We start from the raw sequence: 14,321 nt of genomic DNA on the forward strand, positions 1-14,321 counted from the left end.
CCTCCAAATGTGAAAAAAAGGAAAGAAACTTCACCCAAAAAAGGAATATCATCAAAGTAACTCTTGATTACCATTATTCTATTGTTTCAGCAACAAAAAAGAAACAGGAGGAAAAGAGAAAGAGAGAAAACTAGGAAAATTTTAAAAAGCTAAGAAAAATACAAAGCTGATTTTCATTAGTGTCAACAGTGCTCCCCTTTGCCTCCCCCTCCCATACAGCAGAATTTTGAAAGAAGCAAGAGTTCAATTTTTCATTCCCTCTTTTTCCCCTTCTAAATTAAAATTTGTTTAGCTCTAAAATCTACACTGAATATCACAAAGATGGGGCTAGAATATTTTGCATTGTCCGTATATTTAAAAGGAGACATTAAAAAAACACTAGATTTGGAGGTGATCTTGATCTTAGAAAGACCCGAAGCAGCCTTCACTAGCATTTTTAGCTTTCCTTTCAAGCACTGGGTTTTTCTCCAGAATTTGCTGTGCTTTGAGGGCCTTAAGACTTGGCTTCACCTTCTGGTAACTTACCCAATGGTGGAGTTCAGAAATCCAGTGGTCTCTGAGAACTGGGGCCAGTCAAGCTCATCAGTGAAAGCCATGGGGAGATTAGCAAATGCTTTCTGAAAGAGACATTTTTAAATCAACATGGGTTCACCTTCACAAACAAAATCCTTTCTACAAACTCAAACACTTCTCAGTTGGAACATTAGCCAGATAGCAACAATTCCAGTGGTAGCTATAGCTGTAATTACTTATACATATACTTAAAAAGTTGACTCTTGTATGACAAACATATCAAGAGAAAGGGGAAGAAAAAGCAGAACCTGAGGCTGGTGGAGATGTTTGAATTATATCCACTTTAATTCTGAAAGGGTCCAAAACTCCTCATGAGGCATAGTGCATACTGTAGGTGCAGACAACTGAAATAGCAGAGATTTCCTGCAGCCTTCAGTTTAGCATCCATCCTAACCAAAGGTGGGTCTCTACGGATATGGGAAGAAAGGCCAGCTTGATTTTCCCAGCTTACACAGCAGAGGGCTGGGAAGCCAGGAATAACACCATGTTCACTAGATGTCTCTGTCCCCTTTCTGGCATACTGGACTGCAAGCATCTGGCCTCCTGAAAACCTCCATGTGATCCTCACTGCAGATTTCCTCAGAAGCCACCTTTCCCATCACGGGTCACACTGCAACTTGTCGGATTTTTGAGGCTGGTGAGATACATTTTGCTGCATTTTTGCTACTCTCACCAGCAGAGGAAGGTCATGGACTCACCACAAAAACATTTCTGCAGACGGGTGAGTGTGGCGGGGGATCCCGCTGAAGCAGCAGAGTCAGAATGGGACCCCTGAACGGAGGGGGAGAAAAACGCATGTGCTACCATAACCCTCCCACACAAACAGATGCAAGATTTATACTTCTCTGCTTTTGCTGGTATTAGTCCCTAATGCTTTTTTTCTAAGCAACAGCCTCTATGCATTTGAAAGCTATGTCACACATTCAAAGCACAGTGACCTTTTCTCTTCCATTGTGATTTGTGAATGTGTCAAAAATCATGAAAGGGGAGAAAAACAGGCCTGAGAAATCGCACTGCCTCCGAAGGACAAGAGCATGGAGTAAATTTTCAGCTTCTGCTAGTCTGGGGTACGCTTGCAAAGACAAATGCATAAATCCGGTGCGCTCGCACTGAAAAATTGTTGATGGAAAAGGTAATAACCAAAAGAAGGTCAAAACATAAAATAAGGAAACCTACAGGCTGGTATAATCCACATAATTTATTAGCTTCATTTTCTTTTGAAGCAATTGTGGTGTTTCTTTAAACCCTCACTACTATAAACAGCAAGCAGGTGGATAATTTGTTCTCTGGGAGGGTCAGAGGTAACTGATGAAGAGCAGAAGAGCTAAATCTTGCTGTCCGCAAGTCCTCCTGCCTGCAGAATTACCGTTCAAGGGAACGTGCGTTTTGCCTGAGCAAGCGCCGACAGGTTTTGCTTGTGAAAGGCTGGGGGAGAGGCATGGAAAGGGGGGCAGGAGAGGCAAGAAATCCTGAAGCCAAGCTCTGAGCAGTGTAATGCACAGCAGATGCCAGTTTAGAGCAAGTAACAGCATATCTGACCTACTTACAATAGATCTGCTTTAGTTACCAAGGTGAAAATGGTCCTGGCTCAATTACCTTTTGGCTGTTTCTCTCTCTCTCATGTCTATGTGCTTGTGTGTGTATATATATATATATATATTTTTTAAACACTCAAGGGAGCTTTGAAACCTGCCTTCTTCAAATCTAACAGCTTTGTGTGCAAGCAGGCACTTAGTAGACGGGCACTGCTTTGAGCAGAAATGGAGGGGTTAAATTGCGCAGTACGGCTTGGCCATTTGCAATATTTGCCTCCCTGTAGCTTTGCATTAAAGGCAACAGAAATATTTGAAGTAAGTCATTTAGCACAAAACAAACAATAGATATGGCCTCTTATCAGTCAGAGCATATATGCATGGACCCCAAAGATGATTAAACATTTTTTAAGACAAATCCTTCTATGATCAATTGTCTCATTATTTCCTACTAGCACTCCAAAATAACAATTTCATTGGATAGGCCTCATAATAACTTTTTTTCTCCTGCAAACTTAGCTTAGATATGATTTAGCCAGAACGTAACTGATTTGGAAATTGCTTTGGAAAGGAACATTTAAGCTCAGAATTATGGATGCATTTGAAAACTGTTTCTAAGTTAGCATTGACGCTGTTCCAGCAGCACACTTAAAGCCAGACTTTTGAAGATATTTCAGGACCAAAAGGTGAAGATGAGTGGCTAACTGAAATTTCAGGAAAAGTTCCAGGCCTTGAACTCTGCAGGGACGTAATTTAGAAAACACCATCTAAGCAACCGACTGCATTTTGGTTAGTCTCGGACGCAAATGTGTGCAACTCTAGAGGTAGGTCTATGCTGACTTTTGGCTTAAAACTCTTTTTTTAGCACAGTCTTGTCTAAATACCATTCTTTAGACTTTTCCAACTGAGAAACCGCGCTTCAGTCTATGTGCCAGATTTAAGCAGAGAACGATTAGAAAGTTATTTCAGCCTAGTTTCAAATGTCATATTTTAGCCTCAAATGCTCTAGACAGGTCTTGTTTCGAAGGAACATTCTCACCTCCTTGACGTGTCCTGCCTGGAAACACGTCTCCCCTCACTCTTGTGCTCCTGATGCTCTGGACAACCAAAACCATGGCTGATGCTAAAGGCACCTACCAAGCCGTGCTGAGCAAAGTTAGCCTAAACAGAAGAATGCTCCAGGTTGCTATGGCAAGAGATTTTCAAAATCGGGACACAAAAGTGCATTGGAAACTTAACACTCATCTGAACCTTCAGAAATGGCAGATGTAGAGATTCTGCAAGCACTGAAGTATCCCTTAATTTGAAGGGAGATTGGCTATTTGTTTTCCTAGTGATTCTAATGCTGTTCAGTCCCCTAAAGAGCATTAAATACCTCCAACAGCATTCTCTTTCTAAGCATACAAATGAGCACACCATACAGCTCTTGAAGAAGAAGCATCCTATCTTTTTAAAAAGTATGTACAGCATTTATAGTCTGTAAAGTTGCAAGGGCATAAGTTTGAGATTAGGAAAACAGCAGCCTTACTTCCCAAAACTACAGCATCTTAGTTATCACAGTATTAGTTGATAGAAACTTGCCTGCACTTTACTGGATTTAGACTGAAGCTAGAAAATGTTTTTAATAAGATTTTCACAGATGAAATTCCTGTCATTTCCAGCAGCGCAAAAGGAAGTGTTTAAGGAAGTGTTTAAGGCAGGGATAAGTGTTCAAGACATGTTTTCATCTTCAATTTGCATTTAAAAAAATGATGAACTTTTCTGCATATGGAATATATAGCATGAACCAATTGTTTAAATGAAACCTGAGAACCACTTGAGTTCATGGCCAAATAGATATTTACTGGATTATAGATAGTTCTTTGTTTCATACTGAACAAAGAGAAAGATAAATCCTAAATCTAAGAGTTTTAAAATGCATCTTCCTAGAAAGAGTATCACCAGCACGTTTATAGATATAGTGCTTTTATCTCCAAATAAAATGGTCTTTAAAACGAGATTTAAAAGTAAGCTCCTATTCCAGACATATAACAGAAAAATGCTGCATTTAGTAGCATTTTGGAAGTCAATTGTAAGCAGATGGACAGAGCAGCAGGAGATCAATATTGACTGCTAGACACACCAGTGTTTTTAACATTAGCTTTCTTCAAAAACTGTCCACCTCAAAAAAGACAGGACTTCTTCTGCTTTGCTAAACCTCATAAAATATATGTCTACTGCATTAAACTGTATTTTAATGTCAAAGGTTTCACGTCAAAAGGAATGAACATTCTGCTCAGTTCTGCTCAACTCTTTTATAGGAGAAAAGCCTGATGAAACCAAAACCTGTTGGCAGGAAGGAAGCCAAAATAAAGGTGACTCATCCCCTTCTTACAGTTGTATAATCCGCTTCCTGTAATTGTACTTTGGGTGCTTGGGGATTTAATGGAGTTATGACAAGTTAAGGACAACGTCACTCACTGCAGCTGCCACTGCAGGAAAATGCATGTAGATACACTCACTCATGGGCCTGACATCATTTTGTCTGTGTTGCTGCACCTCAGCCAAACACCTGTAGGGCAGAATTTGGGGCACAGCAGTATTAGGCTGCTCAAGGACTAAGGCAGATTTGTGGAAAAGTTAAGTACCTGCAAGTTCCTACACATTTTTTTTTTCCTTTGTAAGCTGGAGAAATAGCACATCTATCTCAGTTACAGCTTTCCAAGATGTGTCCACCTTGCGATGGACTTTTTCCATAGCTCATGGTCATCCTGTACACCCTTGATGGGAAAAACACCTGCTCAGCAGGGTGGTTATGGTGTTTGTGACCAAGTTCCAGCTACAGTTTTTGCAAATAGTGCCACATGTCTCAAGGAACGCCTGGTGAAATGGGCTCCCAGCTCAAAGAAGGAAAAGGAAGACTCTGAAGGTACTAAGGGACTCCCCATCACACATGGATGCAGGACATCTGACGTGGGCATGTCCCCTCGCACTGGATCACGTGGGGGTATGACCTTGTGCTAGGCCAATGCTAAGCAGGTAGTGATTTCCCAACTGGGAAATCCAAAACAAGGACATCCAAAATCCAATATAAAACAGCTTCCTAATAACAGTCTTTCATAAGATGGAGCAAGGATCTTAATTCCAAACCTGTTCTGCCCAAACTAGACCATCTGGTCATGCCAGTGCTGATCATCCAGTTACTCAAATCACAACCTGAGACTACTTCAGTGAGGAAATTTATCATTAATATTATCTATAGTCCCTCATTCAACTTTATTGCTCCTTTGCGTGGTAGACTATATACAGCATAACCAAGCAAAGCAACCATTCTGCAGAGGCTCTTAACTTAATTCTCGGCATCTATCCTGTAAAATTATTTCCCCACCTAATTAGCTCTAAAACAGGAATTAACAGCTGCCACCGATATGGTGTAGATTAACAAGAGGGCCCACAAAATTGCTACCAAGTGAATATTTTACTTTTAATAAATGTGTATAAGAGCAAATATAAATAAGAAATATTTGAAATAAATAGAATATATAAAATAAATCAGAAACATAGAAAATAATAAAAATTATAAAATACTGCAGTTAATAAATATGAATTAAGAGTCACACAACCTTTTCTTTATAACATGATAAAATTCTTGGGCGGGGGAAAGTCCTATCTGGAATTCCATGTAGAGGACTGAGAGTGCATTGAAATGGAAATTAAAGCTTTGAACTAATTCTAGCATTGACTGTAGAGAAAAACATTTGATAAACTAATTTTTCTATGTATCTTATCAAAGAAATTTTGGAAGGATCAAAGTGAAGTGACTTTAGGTTCACAGGAGTTTGATAGCGCCAGGGAATAGCAGGAACATGAGGCTAATGCCTTATCCTCCCCACCGCAGAGCCCTAACTTCGAACTCTTGCTGCAGTCCCAAATTAAGGATGCTTTCTGCAAGATTAGGACTAGACTCTCTGGATTCTCCGTGGTCACAAAACAAACCCTGTATGTGATTAGAAATTCTCCTCGAGGAAGGCCTAGCGCTGAAGAAAGATTAATGCCAGTTGACAATATCCTGTGGGGGAAAGGCACGTAGGCTTCCAGCACACTGCGATTAGCCTGAGATTGTGCTACTAGCTCTTTGTTTTTATAGGAATTGAAAACCATGACCTGCAGTTTTAACCCATCATTTGTGCAGCTGGAAGGGGGAGAAAGGGAGAGGAAGAGAGAAAAAGGGTGTCGGGAAGGGAGGAAAGGAGAAAAGGAGGCTCGCTTCTGATGTAGAAATCTCTCGATGATTATTTGAGCAGCACGGAACATCTTCCTCGGTTTTATTCATTGGTTTCTTTAAAGAAATAATTTTTAAAAGCTTAAAAGTAGCAGGTTTCCTTTTTGTTGATTTGTTGATTAAATCGACACATGAAGGACATTCACCAGCAGTATTTAATGCTGTGCACTGTGAGAATACAGTAATGCACCTTCACAGCCCCGAGGATGGGTAAGTTGCTGCCGTTGCCATTCTGCACCCAGAAAGACCGAGACACAGAGAAAAAGCAAGAGCAAGAGTCAGTGCCAAAGCCTGAATTTGCTCATAAATGTTTTTACTGGCATTTTCATGCCCAGACAACTTTCTTATGGTGAGATACAAATTAAATAACATTTTATAATTGCTAGAGTTTAAACACGGGTATTTGATTGGTCATAGGACTGAACTTTCTCTGTATTTCTGCATTAATACTTAACTGCTGTATTTTTGCCAGGCCAGTAGGAAAGTTTTCAAATAATACTAGAAAAGAGCCTATTCCTTCTTATCCTGAATCCCGTGTACCCGAGACACCCAGCCGGCTGTGCAGCGCGCTACAGAAGAGCTCTGCTAGCCACAGGAGTGCTGCATTTCATGCAAGGCCGTAAGCCAAGCCATGCTCTGTGCTGGGTAGCTATAGCTAAGTATTTCAAGCTCCTCTACATTACACAGTATCAACATATCCCGAAACACTGCCAAACCAGAATCCTAGAATTGTATATGCGCTTCACGTTGGTGCAGTAACGGCCCAAGTGCAGGCAAAAGGACCGTGGTCTTCTGAACATAACCCAGCAAGTACAGGCCTTGAGGAGCTGTCTGGTAGGAGACCGTGTGAGCGTAACTGAGAATATTGTGTGAGACTACCCAGGAAATGGTTCAGATGAATGGTGAGAGGCAAACGTGCAGAGCCCAGGCAGCAGCTTTGGTGGCAAGGGTCTGAGCCCAGAGCCTGAGCCTTGGTCCTCACCCTCTGAACAATGACGTCTTCATGGAGGAGACACAGCTGCCAGAGATCAGGGCTAGGCCAGCCACCGCTTTCCCGCGAAGCAGGTCTCCTTGTAAAGGTTCACAGACAGAGCTGCCCCGACTGCATCCCTCCATCTGGCCTTATCTCTAGCTGCAAAATGCTGCCCCACGGCCTGACCTCCTCTGGCAGGAGAGCCAGCGCCGGCATGCCTGCGCCCTTCCACCGGCAGCATGCGGGGACATGCTGGCTGCCCTGCGTCTCCATGTGAGGTCCAGGCTTCTTCTTTACTAACTCACACAATTTATTTAGCTTCTCCAGTTCCAGTGATGCCTTAACTCCTTTTACATTACATCTTGTGAGTGAGTGGAGTGAGTATGAAAGGCCAGATGGTGAAAATGTCTCTCTTTGCCCTCATTCCCCTGATGAAGAGCCTGAATCATCCTTTCTATGAAGGAAGGAATCACTTTTTCTCCATTTCCAATCAGTCCCTGATCTTCCTTATAAGCCAGCCAGCTGGAGTTCAGCATCGAGAGCACATATTGTTAGGCCTGATGCAGAAAGCACCAGTTCCCTTCCCACACAAGTTGCTCTACACCCCTCAGACAGTAATGAATTGCAATTGAAACTCTCTTTATAATCTGCACTCCAACTCCTGACCTTGAAGCCTCTGCTTCTGTATGCCGTTACCAGCCCTTGAGCCATCCAGCTCATGGACTCATGAGCTTAAAGAAAGAGAAACGCCTTCTAAACCTTCATGTCAGCAACGATAAAAAGCTGACATAGTCTGAAACTATACTTGCACACATGGATCTGCTACCAGTGTCACTGCCAGAATCATCATCAACATCAGTATTATTACCATCTTTATTAGATGAGATAATCTCAATTTTCATTAGCACTAATTTATTACACTCATCATCAGCTCTGTCATCAGTGTCATTTGTCTAATCATTGCTCATAAACGTTTAACAAAGAAAAACAACTGCTAATCTCCAATATCTAAATCAGCTCAGCTCTGGGAGCAGAAGTGGGAAAATACATACAATTCTGATTGAAACACTCACACCTCCAATATCACTGTAACTACTAGTATTTTAAAATTATTCTCCAGGAATTTTCCGTATTTTTCTTCCACAGAGGCCAATGGAAGGGTAGCATATTTGCATCAGGGAAGATGGGCAATGACCCACGTTGCTTCTGGGCATTCCCCCATCTGCTCACGCTCACGCAACGAGCCCTTGTGGAAAGAAAGACAGCATACAATTCTCCCCAGTTAGGGAGCAACATCAGCCCAGCACAAATGGGCTCTTGGGAGGAAAAGATGATGCAGAACAGGAGCATACCTGTGCATTTATCTCCACCACTCAGTTGCAGTTTGTTAGAATGGTCTTTTCCCCTCAATTATTTCATTCCACATCAATGAACTGCAACAGCTGTAATCACAGCATAATTCAGGCAGGTGCATTTTTTTGTTGTTTGAAAATGGGAAATGCTCTGATACTATCTGAAGACAGACATCATTGTGTTATATTCTGTGGTCACTACATAACCTCTTTCCTTTAAGGCAATTCCATTATAAGTCCCTGGGTGACCTTCCAACACTTGCAGATGTATCTGCTCAATAAGTCTCAGTGCCTGAATACTTACTTGAGTTATTAGTTCTATTTCATACATGCCACAGATGAGGGAAAGCAATCTGGGACATGTAATTTCAAAACCAGATGCCTAAAACAGAAGTCTCTGACCTGCCAATTCTTCAACGCTTTTCCGCAGCAGGAGCTGTACCAGCGACCTAATAGAGATGCTCGTCGATGGCAGGACGGATCCCTCAGACAACATGGGTCTCCTTGAATCATAGGCTGGTGTTTTTAAAGCCAGATGTCCTGGTTTCTCTCTCTGGCATGGTGCCAGAGTGGGGAAGCCAAATCCTTTGCTGACACAATTTCAGAGATGGCATGCCTTTTTGCTCGCAGGAGAGCAGCTGCAGGAGGGCAGCGGCTCCCCCAGGCAGGCGACACTGGCCTATAAATCCCAGTGCAATGGCCGTTCGGCCCTTGTCGCCCCTTGGCAACCGGTGGCACAGGGCAGAAAGCAAAGAGCAGCTGGCAGCAGGGCGGTTTCAACAACCCGAACGCAATTTCTCACCACCGACATCTGGGCGACCGTCATCCATTCGGGAGGGATGTGGAAGTGGGCTCCGGCTGAGTCCCCCAACAGAACGACCCCTCGGGAGTCCGCACCTAAATAATACATTATTTTTTTTTAGTCATTTAAAACAGTCGAACCCAGGCAGGCCATACACCCATTAAAAACAAAAAACAAAACCCCAAAACCCACTGAGACAGAGCACAAGAGCAATGCCAAAAGAGCAGCAGCAGGGCCGGCAGCTGACGGGGTGGCAGTGCAAATGCAGCGCTGGCCACTGTTTGTGTGGCTGAAATCTCTGCAGCTCTGGTCCTGCTATGGGATTTTTCACTCCAGCTGCAGCAAAAACCTACAGAGAGGCATGTGCCAACAGCCACGCGGAAACAATTTGGGTACCCGGCATGAATAAGAGGGAGAGATTTTCTTGCTAATCAGAAAAATTCCCCCACGGTTTTTTTCAAGGACAGAACTGTTATTTCAGCACGGGCTCTGCTGTGCAGATAATGTTTGTTTTTACTACCTATAGGATATTCATTAAAAAATATTTGAAATCAAATGTTTTGGGAAATCGGATTACTCAGGAAACTGCTAAAAGCTCTTTATAATTGAACTAGATGGTGGATGCTCCACTCATTCACGTATTTCCACTGGAGCAATCTGGCTTTCTGATAATTAATGTTACTTAGCATTTGTAGATTGTATTTCATCTGTCAAAGAGTCTTGCCAGGCAATGGTTCATCTCCAGGATGGTGGGTTAAATAAAAGCCAGGGTGAGTAGCAATTGGTAGTTATGGCTGTTTAATAATGGTGCTTTATTTGTGTATATGTGTATTCATGCATACACACACACACCCACTGCTGCCAGGGACATAGGTTGATGGTATTAGTTCACCTCTTTAAAGGCTTCTCAGAAAAAGCATCAGCATCACATTGCTAGTATTTACAGTAATGGGTCATAGTGGGCGCACATGGGGATTAAACTGCTGCTCTTAATCCAGAGGATGCCCTGTAGGTTAGGCTTCAAGCTAACATCTCCGCTTGCTGCCGTGCTTGATCCAGGTATTTCGACCTGGTAACTGAACCGGCTTTCAACAGGAAATTAGCAGTAGCCTGTGCTTTTCAGGTGTCTTCTTTGCTCATTCTCAAGATTAAAAAAAAAAAAAAAAAAAAAAAAAAAAAAAAAAAAGAGAAGCCATTTTGCCTTTCTAATGAAGTTGATAAGTCTGTTATCTTTTCTCTACATTTGCAACGACCATGAAAATATTAATATTTGTATGAAATGTATACAAAATACATATTGGTGCTTATATTAAAGATTTACCTTTGCAGAATTTCTCCTCATAGGGAATTCCATCTTTCGGATCCACCCCCTGTTAGAGGAGAAAAGACACAGCTGATAGTATCTATCTAATGCCCGAAAAAATATAGTGTAAAATGGACCCTAAGAACTTTTTTCTTGAATTTTTGCCTGTAGGAAGCACTGTATCATAGTAATGATGCTATCCATTAAATTGTTTTAATAAGTATTTGTACATTTAAATTAATTTTAATAGTTATAGTTTAAATAATCATAAGCATCAATAAACAAACTTCTCTTATCACTGTTTCTCCCATTTTTCCTTACTTCTTAATAATTATGATTTTATTACTTGGAATATCAAAGGCAGTAAATAAATGTGAGTAATGCAAACCAGTTAATAAACCAGAATAACAAACAGTTGCAGACTAATCCTAAATGAGGGAAAAAAAGAGAGCAAGCAGTCAGGAGGGAATTTTGAGATGTAACTTCATTTACTTACCCATATGCCATTACAGTTAGAATCACTTTTCACATCCCAATTATCAGGACTAAAACAGAGTTATAAAAAGATATATAAGGTTACAGAAAAAAAGGAAAAGGGGCTTTTAAGGAAACCAGATTCTTTGTGCCATTTTCTCTAAGAATATAAAATAATTAGAAATTCCTTTCTGCATAAAGGGTTTTGTTCTGTCTTTGAATTCAGGAGAGGTAATTTTTTTGTTCCAAAATGCAATGTTAATTTTAAGTCTGATACCGGATGGTGCTGAATGACACCCTTTTAGCTTGCATGGTCACTTAACTGAAGTGAACGGGAATGACCTTCATGAAAGACAGGCCCTTTTTCCTTTCACACAGTTTTTAAAACTTCACTGAAATTCACTGAGCCCCCTGACTCCAATTCAGCAGAGTGGAGTGAGGATTTGATCCAGTCCATAACAGTAAAATTAGCTCTGGCCTCTTCTGCAGAGGTGCTTCATCTATTCAGTTCTGTCCTGCCATGGATTTGTAAGATCATTTCTGCTCATACAGCTGTGCTGTCCAGGCTGAGCAGGACGTAATTCTGCCCAGCCTGCGCCTTTACACCCAGCTTCACTATTCGCAATCTGATTAACACCTAGGTTTAACAAATCATCCCCATCACTAACTTGTTAACAAACCCTTGGCAGAGCAGCGCTTTATTTTTGAAAGAATATTTTGAGCTTGTTTTGCATAAGGTAAAACAGTAAGCGTGGAGGACCTTGTTTAACGTCCCACAACATTACAGCTGGCTACGTTCTCTATTTTGGGTGTGCATGGACATCCCACTGGGCTAACTGGGAGTTTTTTACCTAGACTGGGGCATGTGTGCTAAGCTTAACCCATCCACCAGTACAACATGAGGACTGGACCCTGGAGCCCACCACCCATGGGCAGCCTCCCCCAGCACTGCGAACCAGCACGGGACACACAAAATACGTGGGATTTTCATACTTCAACCCTTTCTTCTCCTTTTGGGCCCATTTTGCCAGTAGTTCTTCTTTCACTGCTTCCGCTGATCCTGGGTGGATCCTTATTTGGGGTTGGACTGTATCACAGGATATGGGGATTTTCTCGTCCTTACCTGGGTGCTGGAGGAGGCCCACAGGACCCGAGTTTTCACGTGGGGTTTTTAACTTCCAACTTATTAAAAGAAGATGACAGCACAGCAGCAGCCACCCAGAAGTGCACTAATGCTCCCCAGCCACTACCAGGCATTTGGCCAGGAGCCCCAGGCTGGAGCAAACCTGAATCACCTTGTCTCATCCCCCCTCAAAAGCAGACATGGAGCTTGTCCTTAAAGAAGGTGCAGTTATTAAAATGCATTTAGAATAATTAAAAGCATTACCGTCTGCCAGGGTACACAGTGGCGTTTTTGTCATTGCAGTCTCTGCCTCGCCAGTGATAGCCCCGCAAAGTCTAAAAGCCAGGAGAAGCACACAAATAGGATGTTCATTGTTACTCTTGTTCTTTTAATTTAAAATATCTAAAATGAGAATCTAGCTCAAGGTGCAGGAATAAAGCCCAGTAAATGGGTTCTATTCCAGAGCCCCTTTGCTAAGCTTTAATAAATGACACTATGCATATTTTGGAGCAGAAATAAAACAAGCTGGCAATTTAATTTTTTTACATGACTTTACTTCACCTCTTATTAATTCAGTAAACAGACCACTCAGCAGCAGAGCAATTTGCTTCTGCAGGGAGTGCAGCTTTATGCTTACACGTCTCCAAGTGGCATAAATGAATGACTGTTTTTTTCATACAGAAAAAAGAAGATCTTCAGTAACAAAAATCTCCTTGCACTTCACTCTTATACCAATTTTTGCATGAATGAATAAGGCTTTGCAGAAAGTAGGAGGAATCCCAAAGACATTATCAAGGGATTAGTGTACCAAAGGAAAAGCTTTGCTTACTGGGAAGGTACTAAATTTATCTCCATCAAAATCTTCAAAAGGCAGTTTATTTCTTATGACACTGTAGAAAAACAAAAACAGCAAACCCAGTGTTAACATATGGAAGGGAACTTAATCAGAAAGAAAAAAATACAGTAGGACATTCAGAATAGATAATAGCTGGTATGTTATTCATAGCTCCATATTCAGTTGTAATTCTGTGCTTGTACTTCAGCAAACTGATTCTGCCCAAAGGACCAGATTCTGATTTCTTCAGTATCTCCTAAATTCTAGAGGTGAAGTTGAGGGAAACTGGTACAGCCATAAAATCTAACCCTTGATCTCTAAAACAAACTAGCATGTGAAATCTGAGGTAAAATCATCATTTTTTGAAATAAACACTACCTTCAGCCTGGCAGAACTTGCTAATCTGTATGCTGCAAAATGTTAACTGAGGTCCTTCTACCTGAGAGCTATCTGCAGGATGGGGTCTTGTGCTGATGTGGACTAGCCTTTTTCTTCTGCTAAAAACAAATGGCAAATTCTCATTCTCATATGCACCCCGATCGAGCCTTCTCTCTCCAGTTATGCTGGGCACAGAAGACTTGCACTTTGCATAGCAAGCTGTAGTTACACAAACAAATGCTTACTGTCTCAGGCGAAGGTGGATTTAACATGAGGAAGGGCTGCTTGCACTGAATAAACAGGTGACCTCATGCATTAACTGAGGACCTGAGTCTCATCTCGCGATTCTTGTATCTGGTCCCACAGACTTCTGGCCAAGCTCAAACATATTCACGAGAAAAGTATTTCACCTTGATCTGAACAACAGAGGACTGAGCCCTTGGTGGTGAATTACTTTCACTCTTTGAGAATTACATCTTTCTTTTTCCGATGTGACTTTTGGTTGCAGCAACCATAGGAATGTTAGCAATACCTGAAGCAGGTGTTAGAATGACTGTACTGGCTCTGCACCCCTTCCTTTTTGGCTGGGACGTGTGCCAGCTTTCACACTGCTTTGCACAAGCTACAGGACACAGCTCAGCCCACCCACAATGACCAGTCTCTCCTATTTGGCTGAGCAGGCAGCACTCTTTGAACACCATGCCAATAATCCTTT

The 14,321-nt window shown here is 41.8% G+C and overlaps 1 protein-coding gene across 4 annotated transcripts in view; it reads right to left on the minus strand.

Annotated features, from left to right (window-relative positions):
• AOAH (acyloxyacyl hydrolase) overlaps positions 1-14,321 on the minus strand; it is an 87,447-nt gene that overhangs the window by 33,412 nt on the left and 39,714 nt on the right. For all 4 annotated transcript variants that reach the window (XM_026102151.2, XM_064506558.1, XM_026102153.2 and 1 more), the window contains exons 8-13: positions 13,223-13,283; positions 12,658-12,728; positions 11,293-11,341; positions 10,815-10,863; positions 9,494-9,588; positions 526-617 (exon numbers count right to left, since the gene is read on the minus strand). In XM_026102151.2, coding sequence (XP_025957936.1) covers positions 526-617; positions 9,494-9,588; positions 10,815-10,863; positions 11,293-11,341; positions 12,658-12,728; positions 13,223-13,283 — 417 coding nt within the window. The remainder of the gene's footprint in view (positions 1-525; positions 618-9,493; positions 9,589-10,814; positions 10,864-11,292; positions 11,342-12,657; positions 12,729-13,222; positions 13,284-14,321) is intronic.

The sequence above is a fragment of the Dromaius novaehollandiae genome, chromosome 2 (assembly GCF_036370855.1).
Source record: "Dromaius novaehollandiae isolate bDroNov1 chromosome 2, bDroNov1.hap1, whole genome shotgun sequence".
Lineage (NCBI taxonomy): Eukaryota > Metazoa > Chordata > Aves > Casuariiformes > Dromaiidae > Dromaius > Dromaius novaehollandiae.